Here is a 26,985-nt window from a genome sequence, read left to right as displayed (position 1 = left end):
TCAGACTAGCTCTTTAGCCTAGCCTGGCCCTGCATGACCGGCTCCTACTCGCCCCTCCTGCCTTATTGCCCACCACCATGCCAGGCACCCAGACACTGACTGGTCTCTGGACAGACCACACTTGCTTCCCTCCCAGACTTTGCAAATGCTGCTGCTCAGGAAGCCTAACACTCCACTTCCTTCCCCCACACCCAGGGCAGCAGATGCCAAAAAGACATCCCCCTTCAGGACTGAGGCTCTTGCTCCCCCAGCCAGAAGTGTGTTGGTTGTCTGTGCTCACAGTTGAGTCCTTCTCCAGGAAATGCCCTCAGCCGAAGAGCACTGCCTAGCCCAGAGTCATGCCTCTTTCCTGGGAATAGCCACAGCCAACCACTGGTCAAAGTTGGGCACAGGTCTGAAAGTTCAGCCCAGAGCTTTGGGTGGGGTCTGCTGAGACCCATAACGTGGCCATATTGCTATTTGATGCCTCACTCTTCCCACAGACGTGATCCTGCAGGCGTTCCCCAGGAAGATGCCCACAATGGATCTCTGTCTCAGAGTCCATTCCTAGGGAGCCATGCTGCCAACTCTGTACCCACGTCACTGCCACGCTTCCCTCCTGGTTCTCCTCTCTCAGACAAACCCATGCCTGCCTCCCCTACCCCTGTGCACATCTCTGCTTGGGAGCCTGCCTCAGCCCTTCCTTCCTTCCTTCCTTCCTTCCTTCCTTCCTTCCTTCCTTCCTTCCTTCCTTCCTTCTTCTTTCCTTTCCTTCCTTCCTCCCTTCCTCTCTCCCTCTCCCTCCTTCCTTCCTTCTCTTCCTTCCTTCCTTCCTCCCTCCCTCCCTTCCTCCCTACCTTCTTCTCTCCCTTCCTTCCTCCCTCCCTTCCTTCCTCTTTTCCTTCCTTCCTTCCTTCCTTCCTTCCTTCCTTCCTTCCCTCCTTCCTTCCTTCTCTCCCTTCCTCCCTTCCTTCCTTCCTTTTCCCTTCCTCCCTCCCTTCCTTCCTTCCTTCTCTTTCCTTCCTTCCTTCCTTCCTTCCTTCCTTCCTTCCTTCCTCCCTTCCTTCCTTCTTCTCTTCCTTCCTTCCTTCCTTCTTCTCTCCCTTCCTTCCTCCCTCCCTCCCTTCCTTCCTTCCTTCCTTCCTCCCTCCCTCCCTCCCTTCTTCTCTCCCTTCCTTCCTTCCTTTTTCCCTTCCTTCCTTCCTCCCTCCCTCCTTTCCTTCCTTCTTCTTTCCTTTCCTTCCTTCCTCCCTTCCTTTCTCCCTCTCCTTCCTTCCTTCTTCTTTTCCTTCCTTCCTTCCTTCCTTCCTTCCTTCCTCCCTTCCTTCTCTCCCTTCCTTCCTTCCTCCCTCCCTACCTTCCTCCCTACCTTCTTCTCTCCCTTCCTTCCTCCCTCCTTTCCTTCCTTCATTTTCCCCTTCCTTCCTTCCTCCCTCCCTTCCTTCCTCTTTCCCTTCCTTCGTTTCTTCCTCCTTCCTCCCTCCCTCCCTCCCTTCCTTCTCTCCCTTCCTCCCTTCCTTCCTTCATTTTCCCCTTCCTTCCTTCCTCCCTCCCTTCCTTCCTCTTTCCCTTCCTTCCTTTCTTCCTCCCTCCTTCCTTTCCTTCCTTCCTTCCTCCCTTCCTTCCTCCCTCCCTCCCTTCTTCTCTTCCTTCCTTCCTTCCTCCCTTCCTTCCTCCCTCTCTCCCTTCTTCCCTTCCTTCCTTCCTTCCTCCCTTCTTCTCTCCCTTCCTTCCTTCCTTTTTCCCTTCCTTCCTTCCTCCCTCCCTCCCTTCCTTCCTTCCTTCCTTCCTTTTTCTCTTCCTTCCTTCCTTCCTTCCTTCCTTCCTCCCTCCCTCCCTTCCTTCTTCTTTCCTTTCCTTCCTTCCTCCCTCCCTCTCTCCCTCTCCTTCCTTCCTTCTTCTTTTCCTTCCTTCCTTCCTTCCTTCCTTCCTTCTTCTTTCCCTTCCTTCCTTCCTCCCTCCCTCTCCTTCCTTCCTTCCTTCCTTCCTTCCTTCCTTCCTTCCTTCTTTCCTTCCTTCTTCTTTCCCTTCCTTCCTTTCTCCCTCCCTCTCTCCCTCTCCTTCCTTCCTTCTTCTTTCCCTTCCTTCCTTTCTCCCTCCCTCTCTCCCTCTCCTTCCTTCCTTCCTTCCTTCCTTCCTTCCTTCCTTCCTTCCATAGGCTTCTCACCCTTCCTAACCTACCAAGGGACTTCCAGACCTGCCTTCATACCAGTGTGAGCCCTTGTGAGGTGAGACAGAGTCTTCCACTCTCCAGATTCTCCTTCCCAGGGTCTGGGCAAGCAGTCAAAGGCTCCACCATCATAAGGCTGGTGCACAGCTGGCAAGCCTGGGGTCAGGCAGATGTGTCTGCAGGCCACCAATGATGCTGGTCATGACCTTCCAGACCACAGTTACCTCATATCTTACCCCAAAGTGCCCCTCACTCAATCATTGAAGAGAAGGAAAGAACCCACAGAAACACTGGCTGGTGGCCCCCCAGCTGGTGGTGCAAGGAGGGGCTGGCAGGCAGGGAAGAAGGCCCAGGTAAGAAGATGCTGTGGAATGAATGTTTGCATCCTACCAAATTCTTATGTTCAAGCCTAAGCACCAATGTGATGGTATTAGACCCATCACATGACCCGGTGGTCATGAGGGTGAAGCCCCTTATGAGATTGGCACCTTTGTAAAAAGACACTAGAAAGACTATTTCTGTCTCTGAAACGTGAGGACACAGCAAGGGCAGATGGCATTCTGTAGCTGTCGCCAGAACCTGACCCGTCTGGCATCCTGATCTCAGACTTCCAGCCTCCAGAACTGGGAGAGACAAATGTTGGCTGTTGAATCCCCCAGTATATGGCATTTTTGTTACAGCACCCTGAGCTGACTCAGACACAGAGGGAGTGAGGGCTCCTGGCATCTCTGAAGGCTGTGACTGGGGTCCAACTTCCAAGTCACTGCTGGTCAAGGGCACCAAGGACCAGGAGGATGGAGGAGGCCAGACAGTGGTCCCCTTGTCCCTATGGGACAAATTGGTGCCAAGTCTGGAAATAGGAAGCTGGGTGGGACAAATCGGTGCCAAGTCTGGAAATAGGAAGCTGGGCTCAGGACAACTCAGAACATCCCACATTGTGATGGGCCACCTCTCCCACAAACTTGGGTCCAAATGCACAGAGGCAATACACATGCATTGTAGAGAACACGAAGCAAGGCAGAAAGAAAGGAAAACTACCCTTAATTCCACCACTCAGAAGACATCCTTCCAATATTTTGTTTTATTTCCTCCTAAATGACTACGAGCATTTGACATCACCCCACGTGAACAATTTCATACTCCGATGCCTCAGTGCTATTATTTTAAAAAACATGTTTAAGGTTATTAAAATGCTTTATAAACATATGTTTAAATGCCTACAAATATTTCATACAACAGAGAGGCTGAAACATTTAAAAGCACAAAGCCACCTGTCCTGAGTGAATCCTGGGCCTGTGACAAATCCAAGGGAGCTGCTTCACAGGATAATACCGTGGAGAACACTGATGCATCCGGGCAGGGGCCAGGAATTCCGCTGGGTTGCTCTGAAAGCCTGAAAGGTAGACTGCCTATTTCAGGGAAGTGCACGGTTAGCATTTCTGAACCACTGCGGTCCTCAGCCTTCCTCTACCTGCCAGCATGTGCCAGGTGGGTACCACATGCCAGGAGCCTGTGAGGATAAGTGAGCTGGACACTTAGGTGACTTGCCCGAGAAGAGAAAGGATGCCCGAGGTCACATGGTGAGGAAGGAGACCCAGGGCTTGAACTTTTGGGTCCAGATCCTGGGCTGCCCCTGTCACTATGCCTGCCTGCCCCTTCTCAGCTGTGCAAGGGAAACATGAGGCATGACACAGGGGCATCATGGGGCCCTTACACCAGGCCCGTGTCTCTGAAACTAAATTCATGAAAACGGAGAGTGGGTGTTGCTTCCCCAAGATGCTGTGTGTCAATGTGAGAGCACTTGGAGGACTCTCTCCTGCCAACATGCTGAGGTGGGAGCCATCTTTGACCCCCCTCTGCTCCAACCCTGGCTCAATCAGGGAGGGCAAGGTGAGCCCACCAGCCTGGCCTGTGGGGCAGAGGGCACCTGAAAGGACCTTCTGTGCTTGGCCTGTCTCTGCTCCAGGGCGTGCCTGTCTGGCAGCAGATTTGAGCAACGTTGCCAGCACCCTGAACAGGGCACGACAGGGACAGGCTGTCACTGTAGCCTCTTGGGGAGCCATGGGTAATCACCAAGTTTTTTGTTTCCTGGATTCTGATGCTTTGACATCTGGACCCCTGCTGACCCTAAAGGGACTGCCCCTTCCAGGATTAGCCAGTTTCTAAGGATAGTAAACAACTCACCCAGTAGCGGGATTTTTAAATGCAAACCAACCAATAATCCAGAGCTGATGACCCAAACACTTCCTCTATCAGACTCTCACATTCAAGGTCACCTTCTGTTCGAATCACCCCCCGGGGAAAGGTACTGGATGATACCAGAGGTATCAGTCCCTCCTGCCCACTGAAATTATTCACATTGACCAATCCCAAGCCTGCTTACCCTGCCTCACCTGTTCCTTTCTACAGAAACCACAGCTGCTCCCATGCTTTGCCTCCTAACCTGACCCACCCTGGTACTTCGGAGCATGGCCCCCTGGAACCCTTCCTTCGGGATCCATGACAAACAAACTGTTTCTCTGATCTCTTGGACTTCCTCCATGTCAAATTTTATGTAAATACACTGTACTATGAAACACAAGTCCTCCCTGTTTCATCTGCCCTCCCTGGCCTTCCTCACCAGGCTCCCGCCCTGCACCGTCTCCCACCTGGACTGCTCCTCTCACTTTTCGGGCGTCAGTGGGGGTCATTGACTGGGAAGCCTCTCTGGGTTCCCCAACTGGCCACTCCCCAGCCCCATCCTCACTGCCTCTTCATGTTCATGGCTGACCGCCACAGACAGTAAGGTCTGAAGGAGGTGGAGGGGCAAGACACATGCAGTGAATGTGAAGGAACGAACGAATGAATGAATCTGACCAAGCAGACTGATGCTCAGGCCCACTGCCCACTTCTCTGTCAGAGGGCAACACACTCCCCTCTCCCCTCTCAGCCAAACCCACCTCTTGATTCCATGGGAGAGCCATACACCACTGGCCCTTGCTCCTCCCCACCTTGATCCTCTCTGCTTCATCTCTCTGAGGCACGGGGTCCCGGATGCTGTTGACATCCCCTGCCTACCCGGCCCTCACAGATTCTGACCCAGGGCAGGCTCGCTGTGAACCTAGAGGGTGGAGGGCGGGTGGTTCGTTTGTTTGCTCTCTCTAGGTCATCCCTGTGTGTGGAATGTAGGTACGGATTGTTCTGTCTCTGGGAAATGGTGGATACACAACACTGAGTAAGCAGGGGCATAATCTGGCTGTGGAGGCCAAGAGGGGACAACGTGCTTGGGATGAGCTGCTGGAGAATGTGGACAATGAGGATCCTAGGAGGCCACACTGTGTCCTGAGCCTAAGCTCTGTCACTCCCTGCGGGGGGGGGGGGGTGGTGGTGGTGGTGCTGGGGCCAGAGGGAAAGGGACAGCTGAACACTTCACAGCCATGCCTCCCCATCCCTGAGATGTCCTGCTATTTCTCCAATGAGGCCAGACTTCTGCCTGCACCCTCCTCACTCCCCTGTTTTGCAGGAAAGGGGAAGATAAGGGAGGGCTGCCTCCCAAATAAAAAATTACGTGCAATAATGACTAAGACTGCAACATACAAACACACACAGGCAGAGGAGTGTGATAGGTCCCAGGAGGTGCGCCTGCCTCTTCCTGTGTCCCTGCACCCACCCCCTCCACACACACCAAGAATCCCTGATGTGGGTCAGTTTTCCCTGTGCTCTTGTGAACCAGGGTGGGCTGACCCCAGCCCCAGCTCTGCCCTGAATGCCTTCAGCATTGCTCTGTTATTTAACAAACAGAATGTAATGTTATTTACTGGGCTAAACGAACCAGGGTCCCACCACCTAAAATGAAGGAAGGGCAGTAGCCAGGTCAGTGGTTTCTGTGAGGAGGAGCGCTTTGGCCACATCTGGGCACCTTCCTTACCAGACATCACCTCCCCTCACCCTCCTCACAAGAAAAGGGGGGCTGACTGGCTGGAAGTGCAGGCATTCTCTGGCCCATGTTTCTCCCAGCGGCTGGGGGGTCCTGTGGGGTAAAAGCCTGGGCAGGGCTGCCTCCCACCGCATCCACCTTCTCTCTGTGCAGGGTGGACGGGTCGAAAGTAAGGACACGGATGGGGCAGGAAGCCATGTTAGCTAGTCTCAGCCCCCAGCTCAGTGTTTACAAAGCTAGTCATAAGGGATGTGGCAAATGCTCCTGGGCCCATGTTCCCTCCACTGAACTCCTGTGCGGGAGGAGGGCTATGTGGTCAGTTCTGGCTTTACGAGATCCCTGGCGTATTACTAACAACAACCCACCTCGAACTTCTAACAGCTCGTGAAGTCTGGGGGCATTGCCAAATCACCTGGGCGCACTCTTACAAATCACCAGTTCCCACCCTAACATAACACCAGAGCTAGAACAAACAATCCTAAAATTTGTATGGCACCAGAAAAGACCCCGAATAGCCAAAGCAATCCTGAAAAAGAACACCAAAGTTGGAGTATCACAATTCCAGACTTCAAGCTGTATTACAAAGCTGTAATCATTAAGACAGTATGGTACTGGCACAAAAACACTTAGCTCAATGGAACAGAATAGAGAACCCAGAAATGGACCCACAAACGTATGGCCAACTAACCTTTGACAAAGCAGGAAAGAATATCCAATGGGGAAAAGAGAGTCTCTTGAGCAAATGGGGTTGGGAAAACAGTGTGGACGTTCCTCAAAAAATTAAAACTAGACCTACCCTACAACCCAGTAATTGCACTACTAGGTATTTATCCAAAGGATAGAAAAATGCTGATTCAAAGGGGCACATGCACCCCAATGTTTATAGCAGCACTATCAACAATAGCCAAAGTATGGAAAGAGCCCAAATGCCCAATGACTGATGAATGGATAAAGAAGATGTGGTATATATATTTAATGGAATATTCCTCAGTAATGAAAAAGAATGAAGTCTTGCCATTTGCAACAACATGGATGGAACTGGAGTGTATTAGCTAAGCAGAATAAGTCAGTTAGAGAAAGATAAATATCATATGATTTTACTCATCTGTGGAATTTAAGATACAAAACAGATGAACATAAGGGACATAAAGCAAAAATAAGATAAAAACAGAGAGGGTGACAAACCATAAGAGACTCCTAAATAGAGAAAACAAATTGAGGGTTGCTGGCGGGGTGTTGGGTGGGGGGAAGGGCTAAAGGGGTAATGGCCTCTAAGGAAGATACTGGTTGGGATGAGCACTAGGTGTTATATGTAAGTGATGAATCACTAAATTCTCTTCCTGAAAATAAATAAATAAATTTTGATTAAACAAAACAAAACACAAAAAACAAAAAACCACAACAATTCCCAGAGCTTCAAGCAAAAATTTGTACACAGGTGTTTATAGCAGCGCTATTCACAAATACCAAAAGGTGGGAACAATCAAAATGTCCATCAATGTATGAACAGATAAACGAATTGTGGTCTAAGCATGAGGTAGAATATTATTCAGTCATAAAAAGGAATAAAACACTGACACATGCTACAATACAAATGAACCTTAATAACATTCAACAAGAGAAGCCAGACACAAAAGGCCACATATTGTGTGATTCTATTCATGTGGAATTTGAGAATGGGAAAATCCTTAGAGACAGAGGCAGATTAGTGGTTGCCAGGGGCTGGAGACAGCTTAATAGGGGAGTCACTGCTTAATGGGGTCTCCCTTTGGGGTGATGAAGTTCTAGAACTACATAATGGTGACAGGTGCACAACACTGTGAATGTACTAAAAGGCCATGGAATTGTAGAAGATGGTTAAAAGGGCAAATATTAAAAAACTAAATTACTAAATTTAGTACAATTAAAAATTAAAAAATAATTTAAAAATAAGACAAAACAAAACAAAACAAAAACAAAAGTAATTCCTGATCCTTACCCTAAACCAAAATCTTTAAGAGTGGGCTTAGAAATCTGTGTCTTGAAGAAGCTCTACCAGGAACTACAAGTAGCCAGAATTTAAGGCCTGCATGGAGGGACCTCAGGCCTGGACGATTTGGGGGCCTTTACAGGCCTGATGTTGGGGCACAGGTGCTGCGGGCACTCCCCACTCCCCATCCCCAACCACCAGGTCTGCAGGGCTTCTGTGGGCTGAGCCCACATGGTCTGTCATCAGTGGTCTGTCACCCACGCTTTGGCTCCCCTGCATGAGCCAGCCCTCAGCAAGTGATTTGCTGAAGAGTGAGCATGTGATTTCATCTGAGCCTGTGAGAACCAAGCCCAGAGTTTCGGCAGAAAGGACAAGGTAAGAAAAGCCCATCTTTTGTCAAGTTGCTGGAGGGTGGGAAGTGGGTCTGAGGCTGCTGGCAGGTGCCGGGGCAGCCAGCCATGGAGCCTGGAGCCGCCTCAAGGGAACAAGTATGCCCACCAGGGGGCAAACACAGAGGCCCCAGGGATGGAGAGGCTAAGCTAAGCCTGATGATGCTGGGGCTAGGGACCCAGGTGTCACCAACCCCCAATTTTGGCCTTAAAGTGAAGTGACCCAGTCACCTACAGTGTCCATGGGGGGACAGAAGACTGCCAGAACCCTGAAACTGCTCCTCAGAGTAGGGATTCCTGAGTTGGGGGGTGCTTGGAGCACAGTGAGAAACTCTGAGACACCAGGTTTGCTCTGACAGAAGAAATAGTGGGTTCGAAGTGGACAGGACAGAAACTCTGGTGTCACATGTGAGGATTTATTAGGAAGGAGGCAGGGGTGCCTGGAGAAGACCCCTCACCCAGCTCCGCCTGTGGTGCAGGGCCTGTTCCTGGAGATCTGGGCATGTCACACTGCCTGCCCTCTGCTCCCACTCACCTTGCCAGGTGCACACATGGTCCCGTCCAGGGGGGGGCCCTTCTTGGTCTTGCAAAAGTAGGGATTGTCAGGGTGGCTGCACCACAGCTGTTTGCAGGGGTCGAAGGTCCGGAACTAGAAGAGAGAGCAGGGGCAGCTCACCAGGCTGCCTCCCACTGCAGGTCCCTTAGGGTCCCCCAGGGTCCTCTTGGACAGGGTGGAGTCAGGCATGATTTGGTGGCCCATGGTGGCCCACATGTGGTGCCCTGAGCTCTGTATGATTCTGAGGTTGTGACAACCTCCAGCATGCAGTAGCTGCTTCCTGTCCCTGTGGTGGCTGAGGGGCCTCCCCAGCCTCCAGTCCTTGGTCCCTGCACCTGCCATGGAGTCTGGACAGACAGCTGGGAGTCAGTATACCTGGCAGAAAGGCTGGTGGGCATCCCTCTGGCCGAGGTACGAGTGGCTGGTGGCTAGGAGGGGCTGTCACTGCAGGGCTCTAGGGGCACCTACTATCCCCCTGCTGAGGACTCCACCCCCTAAAGCCCTCCTGGAGCTCTCCCCTCTGCCCTTCTCTTGCTTCAGCCCTTGGTATTTGTTCCGTGAACCTCACAGTCGCCTCTTCTCTGGCCTTTCTTTGGCTATCCCCATACCTCTTCCTCTAGGATGTCTCTGAGGGATCCAGCTGACACTCAGATATGGCCATGCTATCCCCCTCTTTAAACATTTCTAGAGCTTCCTCTTGTCATGAGAATCAATCCCCCCAAGTTCTTTAGGCAGTCATGCAAGAGCTTAGACCACCTACATCAGTACCCAAGTTCACCACTTGCTTGCTCTGTGGCCTTAGGCATGTTATCTAAGTCCTCAGTTTCCTCATCTGTAAAGTGGGAATACTTTGCACACTTCCTTCATGCAGTTGAGAGGAGCATTAGGTCAGATGCTAACAGACACTAATGCTCTCGCCATACTGCTTGCGACAGGGTGGGCCCTGATCAGCAGGTACAGTCAATCCTGATGACTGGGGTTCCTACTGCTGGCTCTGTCCTGGCACTAGATCCTAGTAACAACCGGTGGGTTCTCTGTACGCTATGTTCCCTCACCTCTAGGCCTTTGCACATGTGATTCCTGCCTTCCAGAATGTTCTCTCCTCCCATTTAGCCTTTATACCTCACTTCTTCCTCGGGGAAGCCCTCCTGAACTCTGAAGGCAATGCAGAGGCCTCACCAGTACTTACCCGCCAACCCTTCTGATGCCCTGGTCACAGCCCTGGTCACCAGGACCCTGTCCGGACTTGCCAGGTGGGCACTGGGTGCCAAGTGGGTAAGGGGCAGTGGATGCAGAGGGAAAGGCTGCTGTCCTGGAGGCCTGCTCCGGCCTGCCCTCTGGAGCCACCCCAACACCAGCTGCCTCCTAAGAAGCTAGCCAGTCAGGGCGAGGTGCCCCCTCCCCAGCCCCCAGGGTGCCCTGACACTCACTGCCGTGCACATCATGTAGCCCAGGCCGAAGTCGAAGCGGCACTGCTCGTTCATGGAGTAATGCAGCCCTGGGAGCTGGGGCAGCGCCGGCCAGTCGTGGGCAAAGGGGTCATCCCGCAGGCAGTCATAGGAGCTGTGAGGAGACACAGAGGTGCCACAAGCGGCCTTCGGTGCCGTGGGGGGAGGGGGGCGTCCAGCCCAGGAGGCAGCCGCAGCCCCTCCTGGAGCCATGGTGGTGGGCCTGTCTGAACACTCCAGCTCTCAGCTGTGCTGCCTCCGCATCCCGGTAGCTGTAAGCTACCCAGGCATCCCATTAAAGGTGCAGCTGCTGCGCCCACTTTTCAGGCCAGGCGGGGCACCCTGACAATGGGATCTCTCCCCACCACACACACACACACACACACACACACCTGCACTGCTCTCCCTCTCCCTCCCCTGTGCCCCAGGCTGAAGGGCTGAGGCCTGGGGCTGTGCCCAAGCACATGGGGTTGGGGGCGGGTGGGGGTGGGGGGTGGGGGGGGTGGAGAGGTGCTGTGCATGCGCCTTCCTAGAGCTGAACCCAGGGCTGCAGGGTCACCACGGGACACGCACGGGGAGGTACTCACTGCAGGTAGCGGCTCAGCTCCTGTTGGCTGCAGCGGGACCAGTGGAAGCGGTGGAAGGCTGCCTGCACCAGCGGCGCCATGATGCTGCCCAGCCGCACCTCGTCACCACAGCGGTTGCCCTGCCCATCGTGCTCCATGCCCAGCCTGTGCGGGGGACAAAGGCAGCCTCACTGGACCGTCACCTTGGCCACACTGACCTGGCAGCTGGGGGGCCGCCCCAACCTCCCCCAGCGGCTCCCCGCGCCCCGCCCCCCCCCCCCCCCCCCGCCCGTGGTTTTCTCTGATCTGCCCCGAGCTGGGTTTTCTGCCAGCTCGGTTCTTAAAACCAAGGACACTTGGGGGCCAGTGTGCAGAGGCCTGCCCCTCAGGATCCTGCCCTCCAGGGGGCGCTGTTTCTTGAGAACGCAGTGGAGGCGGAGGCGTCTGCAGCCCGGAGTCTCCACCCACTCAACCGATGGGGTGCACATCCTTGCACAGACCCAGAGGCCCTGCGAGGTTTACAATCAAGCTTGCCCGGCCCCCAAATTCTGGGGACGCCTGGGGCTTGCACACCTGGTTGGGTTGTGGCTTCCCTGCCTCCAAGCTCTCTAATTCTGGGCGAGGCTCCCTCAGAGCCCCTGTTATTCGTGTGTAAAATGGGGTAAGGAGCCCTTGCCCAGGGGCTTGAACGGCATAATGTCTTGAAGGCCCCCAGCAAGGTGGCCCTGGATTTGTTCATTCTACTGAGGGAACTGCCCTGTGCACTGTTGGGGTCAGGATATTACATCCCAAGTGCTTTTCATACAGAGGAGACATTACATCTCAAGTGCTCAGGGCACAGAGGAGAACAGGGGAGCCCCAATATTCCCCACGCAGCTAGGACAGCGAAGCCACTTACACATGGCCGGTCTCGTGGGCCACCACGAATGCCGAGGAGAAGCCATCCTCGTGGTTCAGAGTGCAGCTACGGACGGGGTGGCACATCCCGGTGACAGGAGCATAGCCTGGGAGGAGACAAAGGGTGGCTCTAGCTCCCAGGCCCACAGCCCTGCCTGAATCAGGGGGCTCTGGCCCCAGTGCCCCTGCCCCCCCCCCCACTGTCCCCAGAGCAAACAAGCCAAACCAACTTCCCAGGAGACAGGTGGCCCCAGGCAGCAGCCCTGTCCGTCAGTGTCCACACTGCAGCCGGGGTGAGTGTCCCAGGTCTCAACTGCTAGGACTCCTGGTCCCCTCTGCAGCTTCCTGCCTGCTGTTCTCCTGCACCCCACTTCCCACCTTCCCACTTTGCGGAGTGACCTTCTGGCCCCTGGGCAATACATGGCCTCCACCCCACCTCCGGAAGCTGCAGGAACCCTGGCCCTCTGAACCCACTCCCTCAGGAAGGTCTTCCCAGGGTCCTGTGAGACCCCAGCTCCACCCATTTCCATAGCACATGCAGGGAGTGGTGAGGGTAGGCCCTGAAGCTGCTCAGGCAGAGCTGGATGCCACACTGCCCTGCTGTCACGCAGCCAGGACTGGCGGAGAGGGCTGAGGGAGTAGTTCAGCTGCAGACAAGGCCCTCAGAGCTCTCAGCTGGTGAACCTGCACTCTGGCCGAGGAGATTCTGAGCCACATTCCTGTCAAAGGCCTCCTCTCTTCCAGGGGTCTGTGGGGAAAGGGCAGAACCAGACCAGGTGCCCCCAAAGGGGAGGGTGGGGAGCAGGAGCAAGGAGGGGGGGGAGCTGCAGCAGGCCACATCCCTCTGACATAAGATGCCCAAGGACCCCACCCCCATCCTCACCCCCCTCAGCCAGCCCAACCCCATCCCCACTCAAGGGGCTTTGAAAGAACCACTGAATTCACAGGTAACAGTGAAAAGACACGGTGTGTTTTGCCAACCCAGTGACATTGTGTGGCCCAAAGAAGCAGTTGGGGGAAACGGAGACACACAGGGAGCAACGGGAGAATTAAGGAATGAGCTAGAACATCCCAAGCAGGGAGGGAGGCGAGAAGGACTGTGGGTGGCCAGCCTGTTGAACAGCTGATTCCCCCTGGGTGAGCAGAGTCTGATCACAGGGTGAAGTTGTTCTTCAGATGTCTCCAGGGAAGGCTGGAGGACAGCATTCCCATGGAAGAGGAGTGGGGGGGGGGTCATGATGCTGAGATGTACCTACAATTGAGAAAAACCAGAGAATGGGGCCAACCACTTGCCCCTCCCTGGACAAGATAAAGAAGTGCGTACAGAACTGTGTGTGCCAAAGGGGGCCTCTGCTAAGACACCACCTGGAGGCCCACCAAGCAAGGAGCTCTGGCCCTCAGAACCCTGACCCAGCCTCACTCCTTGCAGACCCCACAGGGAGATCCCAGAGCAACTGTTCAAAGGGAAGAGTAGAAGAGAAGGGAAGGAGGCATGGTGGCCCAGGGCTTGCTGGCATTAGACTTGTCTGGAAAAGCATCAGAATCGAACCACTGTCTTTTTTCCCTTGTAATAAACAAGAAAGTCTGTATCTTAAACTATTTTTTTGCTCTGCAGGTTTTGAGTTGATTGTTCTGGCATCAGTGTCCCAGAGCCAAACTTTGAGATCCTCTCTTTGTTGTATGCAAAGCTTGCATGTGCATATGTACCTCCATGCAAGTATTTCGCATTCACACTATCTGGCATGTTACATGGCTCTTTACAATCCGAAGATTTGCAAACGTGACTTTTATGTTTTTCTTTATGCCCTTCCCTCTTATTTTATTTTGCTGTTGTTCTTTCTTTCTGAAAACCTTATTAGATAGATATTTTACCTCCTGGATTGAGCCTGTCTTTACTCTCCTATTTTAATCTTTCTGGATGCCTTTGACTTCTTGTTTCAGCTTTTGACTTGTCTCTTTCACCCATAATATCTTTTGTTTCATAAAAACTCTTTGTTGTTCTCTATTCTTCCTAGTAACCTGCACTTGGTTTACGGATATATTCTCTCAAACATTCTGCGAGCAACTTCTTTTTTAAAGTTCTTCTCCAGTCTCTAAATGATATCTGTTTCCTCTAGAGTCAGTTCTCCAATTTTGTTTTGCAACTTGGTGCAAATTTTTCATGGTGTAAGTTAAAAAAAAAAGAGAGAGAGGGACCAGCGTGGCTCGTTTGATAAAGTATCTGACTCTTGATTTTGTCTCAGGTCATGGTCTCGTGGTTTTTGAGTTCAAGCCCTTCATTGGGCTCTGTGCTGACAGCTCAGAGGCTGGAGCCTGCTTCGGATTCTCTGTCTCCCTCTCTCTCTCTGCCCGTCCTCTGCTCATCTCTCTTGCTCTCAAAACATAAATAAACATGAAAAAAAAGAAAGTCTGGCCATCTTTAGCTGTGCTTTCACGTTTTGAAACAAAGGATGAGGTCACTTACTATAGAAGTTGTGTTGGTTTCTCTCCCTGTGGAACAATTCCATTCCCCATTAGAGCTCTCCCCTGGACAAAAGGGCTGGCAGACCATCTCCAAGTCATCTGGCTTAGCTTGCAGGGCACTAGCAGCCCCTCAAAATGAAGAGGCACCAACACCAAGTAGGAGACTTACTCTGTGCTCAGTAGGATCTGAAGACACATTCTGTGTTCCCACCTGAGTCCCACTGTGGTGCCCATCTGTGTGGCAAAGGGGGCAAGGGTGGTGCCACAGAGATGTTTTGTTGACAGACACTGATTTGGGCTCTGATCAGGGTTACTCAGGAAGTCTCCCTAGTTGTGCAAATATGGGCAAGTGGTCAGAGAGAGAAGCTAAAGGTTATAAGAGTGGAGGAAGATGCAGGGAAGTTCAGCATAATAATTCATGGAAGGGAGTGGTGGACATAATGAGCATGTATATTGTAGAAATAAACTAGATAACTAGAATGATCAACCAGAAACAAATGGAAAATGACTATCTGTAGAAAATGGGGATGGGGTAAACCGGGCCCACTCCTCTGAATATGTATTTTATGCAGTTTTTTTTAAAGCTTTTTCTTTTGAAATGTGATATGCATCCATAAAAATGCACAAGTCATAGGATACAACAAGTGAACCATCACAAAGGGATCTCACCCATGTAGCCACCTCCCCAGTTCAGAAATACAACTGTATCAGCACAGCAGAAACCCCTTCTTGCTGCCTCCAACCATGACACCCTGTCTCCTCCCCCCTCTCCTGACTTTTAATGCCACAGATTAGCTTTGCCCGCTTCCAAACTTGAAATAAGCAGGAACCATCAGTATATAGTCTTCTCTGCCTGGCATCTTTCACTGTTCAATGCGTGAGATTCATCCACGGTGTGTAGAAATAGCTGCAGTTCTTTTCCCGGCTGTATGAATAGATCACATTTCCTTTATCCACTCTCCAGCTTATGGACTCAAGTTTCTCCCTGTTTAGGAGTTACTAGAAGTAAGGCTGTTAGGAACACTCCTGCACAATCTTGCACATGTGTCTGCATGTGGTGGAGGCGTGTCTAAGAGACTAGCCATCCTGTAGGCACATGTCTGGCTTTCACAGACACTGCCAGACAGTTTCCCAAAGTACTGGTATGAATTTTATATTCCTATCAGTAGAGAGTGAGAATGACATCTCCATTGTCACTGAGATTTGACATTTTCAGTATTTTTAAAATTTTAACCACTCGATTAGGTGTGTCCTGATATCTCACTGTGGTTTTAACTCATTTCCCTAATGTTAATTAAGTTGAGCACCTTTTCCTATATTTACTGATCAATTTAGGTTTTTTATAAGCCTGATAAAATCTCTTGCACATTGTTCTATTGGGCTGTTTAATTATTATTTTTTATTTTTTTAATGTTTATTTATTTTTGAGACAGAGTGTGAGTTGGGGAAGGGCAGAGAGAGAGGGAGACACAGAATCCAAAGCAGGCTCCAGGCTCTGAGCTGTCAGCACAGAGCCTGATGCGGGGCTCGAACTCATGGACCACAAGATCATGACCTGAGCCAAAGTCAGACGCTTAACTGACTGAGCCATCCAGGCACCCTGGGCTGTTTAATTATTACTATCAATTTGTCAGAGCTCATATATTTCAGATATAAGTTCTTTGTTAGATATATGTATTATGAATATTTTCCCCAATGGATTGACAGGGCCTTTAATGAACCAAAGTTTTTAATGGTAATGTTTAACGTTATTTATCTTTTCCATTGCAGTTAGTGCTTTTCATCTTTTTTAAAGAAATCTTCTCTTACTCTGAGAAATATGGAGATAGTTTCCTCTATTATCTTCTACAGGTTTTATTATTTCACCTTTCATATCTAGATCTAAAACCTACTTAAGATTTAAGACATCCACAAATATGATATTTGTATATTAAGTAGATGAACTTCAGTAGATGCATAAAAAGCATTTGACAGAATTCCACTGATCCACTTATGATAAAAACTCTCAATACAGAGGTCATATAAGGAACATGCCTCAAAATTAATAAAACACATATATGACAAGCCCACAGCTAGTGAAAAACTGAGATCTTTTCCTCTAAGATCCTCACCAGTGAAAAACTGAGATCTTTTCCTCTAAGATCAGGAACAAGACAAGGATGGCCACTCTCACCACTTTTAGTGAACACAGAATTACAAGTACTAACAGAGAAGTTAGGCAAGAAAAATAAACAAAAGGCATCCAGATAGGAAGAAAGAAGTGAAAAATGTTAAAGCTAATGAACAAATTGAGCAGAGTTGCAGGACACAAAATCAATACCCAAAAAATCGGTTGCATTTCTATACACTAGTGACGAACTATCAGAAAGAGAAATTAAGAAAACTATCCCATTCACAATTAAATTAAAAAGAATGAAATACTTAGAGATAAATTTAGCCAAGGAAGTAAAATACCTGTACACTGAAAACTGTAAGACATAGATGAAAGAAATTGAAGATGATATAAATAAATGGAAAGATATTCTGTGTTCATGGATCAGGAGGGTTAATATTGTTAAAATGTCCATGCTCCCAAAAGCTATCTACAGTTTCAAAACAATCCCTACCAAAATTCCAATGGCATTTTTCACAGAAATAGAAAAAAACAATTCTACTTTTTAAAGACTTGTTTTAGAAGGAGAGAAAGCATGAGTAGGGGAGAGGAGCAGAGGGAGAAAGAGAGAGAGAATCCCAAGCAGGCTCCACACTGAGTGTGGAGCCCAACATGGGGCTTGATCCCACAAGTCTGGGATCATGACCTGAGCCAAAATCAAGAGTTGGATGCTTAACTGACTAAGCTACCCAGGTGCCCCTACAAAAAAGCAATTCTAAAATTTGTATGGGAACCGCAAAAGACCCCAAAGAGCCAAAGCAATCTTGGGAAAGAACAAAGCTAGAGGTATCACGTTCCCTGATTCCAAACTATATTACAAATTATAGTAATAAAAACAGTATGGTATTGGCATAAAAACAAACATATAGATGAATGGAATAGAATAAAAGCCCAGAAATAAACACACAAATATATGGTCATTTAATTTACAGCAGAAAAGCCAAGACTATGCAGTAAGGAAAGACAGTCTCTTCAATAAATGGTGTTGGGAAAACTGGACAACCACATGAAAAAGGATGAAACTAGACTACTATCTTATAGCATATATAAAATCAACTGAAAGTGTGACAGATTTGAACGTAAGGCCTGAAACCATAAAACTCCTAGAAGAAAACATAGGCAGTAAGCTTCCTGACACCTGTCTTGGTGATGATTTCTTCCTGGATTTGATGCCAAAAGCAAAAATAAACATGTGAGACTATATCAAGGTAAAAAAGCTTCTGCACAGCAAAGGAAGCCATCAACAAAATGAAAAAGGCAACCTACAAAATAGGAGAAAATATTTGCAAATCATCTGTCTGATAAGGGGTTAATATTCAAAATATATAAGGAAAACAAACAACTCAATAGCAGAAACAAACAAACAATCCAATTAAAAAATGGGCAGAGGACCTGAATAAACATGTTTCCCAAGAAGACATCCAGATGGCCAACAGGTACATGAAAAGATGCTCAACATCACTCATCATTAGGGAAATGCAAGTCAAAAACACAATAAGGTATCACTCCACACCTGTTCATCTGTTAGAATGGCTCGAATCAAAAAGACTAAGAGATAACAAGGTTGGTGAAGATGTGGAGAAAAGGGAGCTTTCACACATTGTTGGTGGGAATGTAAATTGGTGCAGCCATTATGTAAAACACTTTGTAGATTCCTCAAAGAATTTAAACATAAAACTACCTTATGTTCCAGCAATTCTACTTCTGGGTATATATCTGAAGGAAATACAAACACTAACTCAAGAAGATATCTACACCCCCATGTTCACTGCTCCATTAACAGTCCATCAATGGATGAATGGATAAAGAAGATGTGGTATATACATACAATGGAATATTATTCAGCCATAAAAAGGGAAATTCTGCCATTCACAACATGGATGGACCTGGAGGGCACTGAGATAGGTTAGTCAGAGAAACACAAATTCGCTGTTCTTTCACTTTTATGTGGAATCTTAAGGAAAAAATAAAAAGCAAAACCTCATAGATACAGAGAACAGATTGGTAGTGGCCAGAGGCAGGGGTGGGGGGGGTGGTTAAAATGAGTGAAGGAGGGCACCTGGGTGGCTCAGTTGGTTAAGCATCCAACTCGTGATCTCGGCTCAGGTTATGATCTCATGGTTGTGGGATTAAGCCCTGCTTTGGGCTTTGCTCTGACAGCATGGAGGCTTCTTGGAATTCTCTCCCTTTCTCTCTCTCCCTCTGCCCCTCACTCCTGCTCACATGCACACGCTCTCTCTCAAAAATAAATAAACTTTAAAAAATAGCGATGCAAATTTTTTGCTAGAATGTTATCTGGTGTCATTTCCCCCTCCCCACCACAGTATACTTAGAGCTCATTTTTAAAAAAATGAGTAAAGGGGGTCAAAAGGTACAAACCTCTGGTTAGAAGATAAATAAGTTCTGGGGATCTAATGTGAAGCATGAACTATAGTTCATAATACTGTATTGTATATTTGAAAGTTGCTAGAACATATCTTAAAATCTCTTATCATAAGAAAAAATATTGTAACAATGTGTGATGATGATGTTAACTAGACTATGGTGGTGATCATTTCACAATTTATACATGTATCCCATCATTATGTTGTATACTGGAAACTAATATAATGATATATGTCAATTATATCTCAATGAAACAAATTACATTTAAAAAGGAGGGTATTGGGGTGCCTGGGTGGCTCAGTCGGTTAAGCATCCAACTTTGGCTCAGGTCATGAACCCACAGTTCGTGAGTTCAAGCCCTGCGTCGGACTCTGTGCTGACAGCTCAGAGCCTGGAGCCTGCTTTGGATTCTGTGTGTGTGTGTGTCTCTCTCTCTCTCTCTCTCTCTCTCTCTGCCCCTCCCCTGCTCACGCTCTGTCTCTCTCTCTCAAAAGTGAATAAACTTTAAAAAAATTTTTAAAGGAAGGTATTAAGCTGTATTCCCCCCCCCCCATTTGGATATTTGACTGACCTGACACCATTTGTTAAAAATATCATCTTTCCCCTCCGCTTCATGGGACCACCTTCACAATGAATCCAGCATCCATCCATCTGTAAGTTCAATCCTGGACTCTGTTCTGACACAGATACATTTGTCAACCCTCACATCAAAATACTCTTTAACGACTATACTTTTGTGAGCACTGAATACTTTGCCCATCTTCTTCAGTTGTTCTTGACTGCTCCTGGCCCATTGCATTTCTATGTGAACATTAGAATCAACCTGTCAATATCCTCAAAATATTCGGCTGGGTCTAAACTTGCTCTGGAGGGCACTTATGTTCTCTTGCAGGTCAGTATGGAGAAAACTGATCTCTTTACGATAGAGAGTCTGCCTAACTATTAGCATGGCACATCCCTTCATTGATTTAGTCTTTATAGCTTCTGTGCATGTGTTTTACAGTGTTCTGGTCCAGATCTTGGATGTATTTTGTTAAACTTATTCCCAGGTGTTTGCTGTTTTTTATTTGTTATTTATTTTATAAGTGGCACCAGTTTTCGAATTTTCATTTTTTGCTGTTATATCAATTCAGTTGATTTATATATATATTGATATTATATCCAGAAAATTACTTAATAATGCTAATTATTTATTTGTAGATTCTTTTGGGTTTTCTATGTACACTAGCATATCATCTTCAAATGAGAGTTTGATTTCTTCCTTTCTGATCCTTATATTTTTATTTTTCTCTTGCCTTACTTCACTGGCTGGGACTTCTACTACAATGTTGACTAGAAGTGGTGATAGCAAATATTCTGGACCGATTCTCAGGTCTAGAGGAAATCTTTTCAACATTTCACCACTTTATATGATGTTTGTTATAGCTTTTTTTCTGCTAAGTATCCTTTATCACATTAAGAACATCTTCTTCCATTCCTAGTTCAGTAAGACAATTGATCACAAATGGATATTGATTTTTGTCAAATCCTTTTTCTGGACCAGTTGAGATGATTCTGTAAGTTTTTCTCCTTTATTCTATTAATGGGGCAAATTACCACGATTGATTTTCATACGTTAAACCATGCATTCCCAGAAGCAGCCCAAATTCATTGTCATGTAGTGCTTTTTTTAAGTAGTACTGGATTTGGTTTGCTAATATTTCGTTTGGGATTTTGTATCTATATTCATGGGAGAAACTGGCCTATAATTTTGACGTCCATCTCAGATTTTGGTACTAATATTAGCAGGTCTCATAAAATTAGATGACAAGACTCATTTCATTCTGTGAGGGTCTGTGTAGGATTGACATTATTCTTCCTTAACAATTAGGAAGAATTCTCTGGTGAAGCTATTGAGTCCTGGAGTTTACTTTGAGGGAAGGCTTTTAATCATAAATTCAGATATCTTTAGATGATATGGGACTATTCAAATTTTCCTTTTTTCCCTCAGATTTTATGTTTTGTCAAAGAATTTGTAAGTTTCATCTAAATTAACCAATTTATCAACACAATGATGTTCAAAATACCTCCTCATTATCTCATTATTTTTTTAAAGTAAGATTTGTAATGATGTCCCCTTTACATTCCTGATCTTAGTAAATGTGTATTTTCTTCTTTTCTTTTTTAAACTAGCATTGCCAGGGGCATCCCAATTCTAATCCATGTTTTCCAAACAACCAAATTTTGGTTTTGTTGATTTTTCTCTACTAGTGTTTTCCATTTCAACAATCCTGCTCTTACATTTATAATTTCCTTCCTTTCTATTTTTGTTGAGTTTAATTAGCTGTTCTTTTTCCAAATTTCTTGAGATAGATATTTCCATGATTGGATCCTTCATCCCTTTTTTCTAATGAATGTGTAAATAAGGTTATAAATATCAACTTAGTCATGTTAGCTACATCCACAACTTTTCATACATTGTATTATCAATATCATTTTGTTAAAAAATATAGTCTAATTTCTGCTGTTGCTTCTTTTTTGAACCACAGATTATTGATGAGCATATACTGTTTAGTTTTAAAACGCTCATAATTTTTCGAGCTCTCTTTTCCAGTGTGGTCAGGGGACGTATTATGTATGATTTCGATCTTCTGTATTTTGTTGAGATTTCCCTGTGGCCCTGCATAGTCTGCTTTGGTATGTCTTTTTGTTAAATAGTTATTTATTTTTGAGAGAGAGAGAGAGAGAGAGTGGGAGCAGGAGAGGGGCAGAGAGAGAGGGAGACACAGAATCTGAAGCAAGCTCTAGGCTCTGAACTGTTAGCACAGAGCCTGACGCGGGGCTGGAACTCACGAACCATGAGATCATGACCTGAGCTGAAGTTGGACACTTAACCAAGTGAGCCACCCATGTGTCCCTGTTTTGGTATGGTTTTATGTTGCACTCATCAAGAGTGTGTATTCCTGTTGTTTGGTGTAGTATTCTAGAAATTACTCAGGTCAAGTTTCTTCATTCAAGTCTTCTGTATCCTTATCCCTGTTCTTACCTATTGTTCTATCATTTACTGAGAAGAAGATGTTAAAATCTTCAACTATAATTGTAGGCCTTGTCAATTTCTCCTTTTAGATCTGTCACTTTTATATAGTTTGAGTTTTTAAGTAAAATCTCTTAACTTCTAAAGGCGGAAAACTTATTCAAAATTGTTTTGTTTTAAAGGGGGGAAGCAAACAATTCTGGAACCCCACCTTGGATCCTGTCTGGTCTTTGGACTGCCATCCCAGGCTCTGCCCATTTCACCACCTCTGACTTTTGCTGTCCCATTGGGGGGATGCAGTTTCCTGGGTGGAAATGGCAGAGGCCAGGATGGTTTTCGATAAGCCTGAAGGTCACTAGCACTTATGCAGCCTCTCACTGGCTAAGGTGGTCTTGGCCTCTCCCCATCCTGACACACTTCCCAGCCTGGACCACAGCTGGCCCATGCCCAGCCTCCCTCCTTTCTGTGCCTTACACAGGCGAGGCTCACCTTGCATGCCCGAAGGCCCGAAGTCCTGCCTTGTGAGGAAGATGGCGTGATCGTGGTATTCATCGTGACCTGTGTCCGGCTTCTGCTGGAGGTAAGCCCAGCGGCAGACGTTCTCCAGGCTCTGAGAGGGGTTCCCAATCTCAATGAGGCTCATGGACTGCAGGGGGCGGGAGAGATGGAAATGAGGGCTTAGCGTCTGGTGGACCAGGTGGGAGCTGAGAAGGCTGTAGTGCTCACAGAAGCCCTCTGTTGGGGACCTGGTCCAGGTGGCACCGAGCCCAGCTCCCCTGGGGGCCCACCACCCACTTGGCTCCATTCTTCTGAGTGGAGGGAAGGTTCCCCGGTCCACACACCTGCAAGAGTTTTCACACAAAACCACTGCCTGGTTTTTAGGTGAGTTGTGGAGGCAAAGCTCTGAGGCCATCTGAGGCTTCACACATTCCATTCTGTCTATGCCATTTCTAGAGGTCCCTGTGGGCCTCTCAGGCACTTATTCTGTGGCAGCCCTGGGCAGGAGGCAAAGGCAATGTGGACCTCATGCTGAAGAGCTCACAGTGCTGGCAGGGTCCAGGGCAGGGGAGACAGAACTCCCGATACGGTGTGTAAGCCCAGAGCAGGGGAAGGGAACCCTATGCTTTCCCCGTTTGAAGGTATTACAGAAAACAACACAAATACAGTGGAGGAGAAAAACTGCAGCAGATCTAGCAAAGGAGCCACACAAAGAGCAGGGGCATAGCAACCATTCTGTCAGGAACCACAGACAGGAAGCCACTGGGAGAACCACGCCCCACTTGGTATCATGGCGCACACCAGAGAGCCAAGGCTGGCTGAGGGACTGGCAACCTCGCAGCTCTCTCTGCACCGTGACATTGGCATTCACTCTCTAGTTCAGTCCTCACAACCACCCTGAGAGGCAGGAAGCTGAGGCTCAGAGAGGTCAAGTAACTTGCCTTAAGTCACACAGCTTGGAAGCCTAAGACCAAGGCCTATATTCAACCCTCTGCCCTAAACTGCCTCCCCAAACAAAATATACACCATACTGTCCCCAAAGCAAGGCTTCTACATGCAACATGCTTCCCTTTTCTCTCTGCTACCCTCACAGCAGGAAGTGAGTGTGTAAGCTCCTCTCACCTTGAACTCCCACCACCGAACAGTTCTGTCCAAGCAGAGTCCTGAGCATGTACTTCTTCTTCTCTCTCTCTTTTTAATGTTTATTTTAATTTTTGAGAGAGAGATTGGGAGTAAGTGGTGGAGGGGCAGAGAGAGAAGGAGACAGAGGATCTGAAGCAGCCTCTGTGCTGACAGCAGACAGTCTGATGCAGGTTTCAAGCCCGCAAACTGTGAGATCATGACTTGAGACAAAGTTGGACTCTTAATCGACTGAGCCACGCAGACACCCCCCTACTTTTTATTTGAGAGAGAGAGGGAGAGCACACAAGTGGTCTGGAGGGGCAGAGAGAGAGAGAGAGAGAGAGAGAAATAGTCTTAAGCAGGCTCCACGCTGAGATTGGAGCCCGGTGTGGGGCTCAATCCCACAACCTTGGGATCATAACCTGAGCCAAAAATCAAGAGTCAGACGCTCAACCGACTGAGCCACCCAAGCTCCCCGCTTCTTCTCTTCAAGGATCCATCTGTCCGTAAAGCAGAGTTATGCATTCCTTAGTAGACATGTCTGAAGGTGGTCTGTTTCTTCCTGGTCACTGCAGGGTTCTCATGCATTATCCACGTCAATGACTTACAAGATGGCACACCAATTCCCAAGCCCCGAGCACAGAGCACCTGGGAGCTGAGTGTGCTCGTTATAACAAGACAAAATGAGTCCTGATGAAGTAGAGTCACAGACTGGAATGACAGGTCTGGTGACCAGGACCTGCTGGACACAGGCACAGAGATGGCCAGCCCAGAGGAAGGTGCAGCAGGGGGTGGGAGGTGGAGCCCACTCTGGCCAGTGAGCTGTGAGCAAAAGTGACCTGTGTCTCTTCCTGGTTGGAGTGTTCAATTGCCCACATGAGACCCTGTAGAGATCTCTCCTTGCTGTGTATGGTGGACAGGGTGATGGCATTCAGCGCACGGCTACCATTGGCAAGCAGAAATGGGTGCCCGGAGCCACCACATTGGATTTCTCAGGGCCAATCTTTAAATCTGAATTTTATAAAGTAAGCCTAGCTCATAGTAAATGTTGACTCAGATTAACATAACAAATTATGTGGCCCAAACAAAACACATCCCCCAGGTTACCAGGTTGAGAGCCCTGGAGTAGAGGACCTCAGGCAGACAGCCCCCTTCCAACACATCCTTCTCGGCTGGACCTGACACTGGCAAGCGCCTCCTTCCTCCCAGAAATTCCTACAGTTCAGCCCAGGCTCCCAGGCCCTCTGGCAGCCAGAGTGATTTCGCTGCTGCGGCAGGATAATTTATTGAAATATTGATTTGCGTTTTGTTCTTGCCTTGTCTTTGCCCATTTCAAGAAGGCAGCCTGCCACCTGCGTTCTCCAGGCCCGTGGGGGTTTGTGCTGCAGGGTGTAGAGCAGGGGTTGTCTGGGATCCCCCCACCTCTCGGCTTTTGGGTTCTGAGGAGACTCCCCGAGGAGAGGGGCAGAGAGAAGGGCTGGGACACCCTTTTTGCACCAGGACAAAGTGGTCCTGGGAGAGGCGGATCTCAGAAAACAGGGGCTGTGTACTGGGCCCTGGGAGCCTGAAGCCCAGATGGGACTCAGAGATGGAGAAGGGTGACGTCAGCATTTGGGCACCCAAGATGCAGACCTGCTTATACATCTTATTTCTCTGCCCACGTCCCAACGTTCTCAAGGTTCTGGCCCATTTAAGATGGGGACAAAAGAATCTAGGACTGGGATTCTCATCCATACTGGGTCCGGAGCATTCAGGAGGGTGTGGGTACCTAGGGGCCAGCCTGTGACCTGATACCGACCCGTGCACCATGGCAGGCAGAGGGCCTCTGGGTCACTGAGGAGGGAGGGGACATGGGAGAGGGACAATGTGGAACTGGAGCTGGTGCCATATCAGCAGAGTTAGAATCACGGGGTGGCAGGAGATGAGCAAGAGAGGTGTGGGGGCTGGCAGGTGGGGGAGGAGGAGGCTTCTGGCTTCAGTAGAAGTGGCAAGGAGGCCCACGGGGGAGGCTTGAGGAGAGGTCTGTGAGCTCGGGGTCCACGGTACCTGGGGACACAGTCAAGGGACTGTTTTCTTCTGTCCAGCCTGCTTGCTTGGTATGAGTTTGGCAGTTTGGCTTTGGGGAGCTCTCCCCCTTATCTGGGTGCAGCCCCTAGGGGATCAGTCCAAATGCTCTGCTGGCCCCTGACAAAGGCTGGCCCGGAATCTGAGGGAGGCCAGAGGAGCTCAAAAGGACTGGACATCAGCTGAAGCAGGTTTTCCTGGAGAAACCCTGGAAGCAAGTTCCCATGAGCACCTGCTCCCTGCACCCCCTAGGTTCAGCCTTTCCTCCACCTGCTCCTCCCACATGCTGAGGGACTCCTGACAGAGTTATCCAAATAGAGGGCCCAGGAGAGGTGTCTGGGCCAGCCCAGGTGGGTCACGTGGGCTCTGACGGTTCCTCCTGCGCAACGCAACCCCAGTCTCTGCCATCCAGCCACATCCACGCAGACCTCTGATGGGCCTCACTCTGGGAGGCACCACGGAACCGCCCTGTCTTTGCTGTAGACCACAGCCTATGAGCTGTGACCCTCCTCCCAGCGAAGAGAGGAAACAGCTATTTCTCCCATTTGTATCTCCTTCCAAAGTGCCAGAGAGAGGATGGGGGCGGGGGGGGGGGTTGCCTGTTTCCATTAAGAAAGATTCTCACACCTGCGTTCCAGCCAGCCCTCAAGGCACCTGTCTCTCGGCTGTCTACTCGTCTCTGCGCGGGTTTCTCTAGGAAAACCTGTTTGTACAACTCTCCCGTTCCCACCTGTGCTGCGATGGGGACCATGCGTGAGCCCTGCAAGGGGCTGACCGCAGCACCAGCCGAGGACCTCACAGATGTGACGGTCCTCCCCCGGAGGGAGCCGCGGGCATCAGCTGTACAGAGTGAATTGCAGCTGAGTGGTGGTCACGATGTTTGCACCGTGGAAGGGGCATTTCTGCACCCCCAGCCTGGGTGGTAGCTCCAGGTTTACAGGAATAGTCTAATTGAAGCTGTACAATTGCCCTAAGATATATTTTTTGGAGGTGGAACCAGATCAGGGACAACAGAAGTAAACAGCTCCCAAGTCCTGCTACACAAGAGGTATCTGCGGGCCTGGAAGCCCCGCTGCAATCGGAAGTGTTCTATTCCCGGGCTGTGACGAGAGACGGGAAAGGAAGGGCGTAGCCCAGACGTGGCCACCAGGTGGCGCTGCTGTCACAAGAACGGTCTCGCGCGCGCTGGGCCGGCAGGCAGGGCCCCGCCCACCTCCTCCCAACCCTCTCAGGCTGGCGCTGCAGCTCTGAGCCCAGGCATGCACAGGGCAAAGGGGGATTTTGAAGGCCAGAGACAACCTCTGCGGTCCCACCCTTAATACGCCAATTAAGACCCGTTCAAAAATTCTGTTCCAATCATTGCTTTCTGACATTTCCATTGTTTGCCCTTGAATGAGC

General features: G+C 49.0%; 1 protein-coding gene across 1 annotated transcript in view; it reads right to left on the bottom strand.

Moving 5' to 3' along the window:
• The window catches only part of ADAMTS2 (ADAM metallopeptidase with thrombospondin type 1 motif 2), a 246,077-nt gene that overhangs the window by 39,031 nt on the left and 180,061 nt on the right, over positions 1-26,985 (bottom strand). Inside the window, exons 6-10 of the mRNA XM_030316217.1 lie at positions 22,393-22,549; positions 11,892-11,997; positions 11,015-11,158; positions 10,410-10,542; positions 8,959-9,072 (exon numbers count right to left, since the gene is read on the bottom strand). Coding sequence (XP_030172077.1) covers positions 8,959-9,072; positions 10,410-10,542; positions 11,015-11,158; positions 11,892-11,997; positions 22,393-22,549 — 654 coding nt within the window. The remainder of the gene's footprint in view (positions 1-8,958; positions 9,073-10,409; positions 10,543-11,014; positions 11,159-11,891; positions 11,998-22,392; positions 22,550-26,985) is intronic.

The sequence above is a fragment of the Lynx canadensis genome, chromosome A1 (assembly GCF_007474595.2).
Source record: "Lynx canadensis isolate LIC74 chromosome A1, mLynCan4.pri.v2, whole genome shotgun sequence".
In the NCBI taxonomy this organism is placed as follows: Eukaryota; Metazoa; Chordata; class Mammalia; order Carnivora; family Felidae; genus Lynx; species Lynx canadensis.
This window is presented reverse-complemented; position numbering and strand designations above follow the sequence as displayed.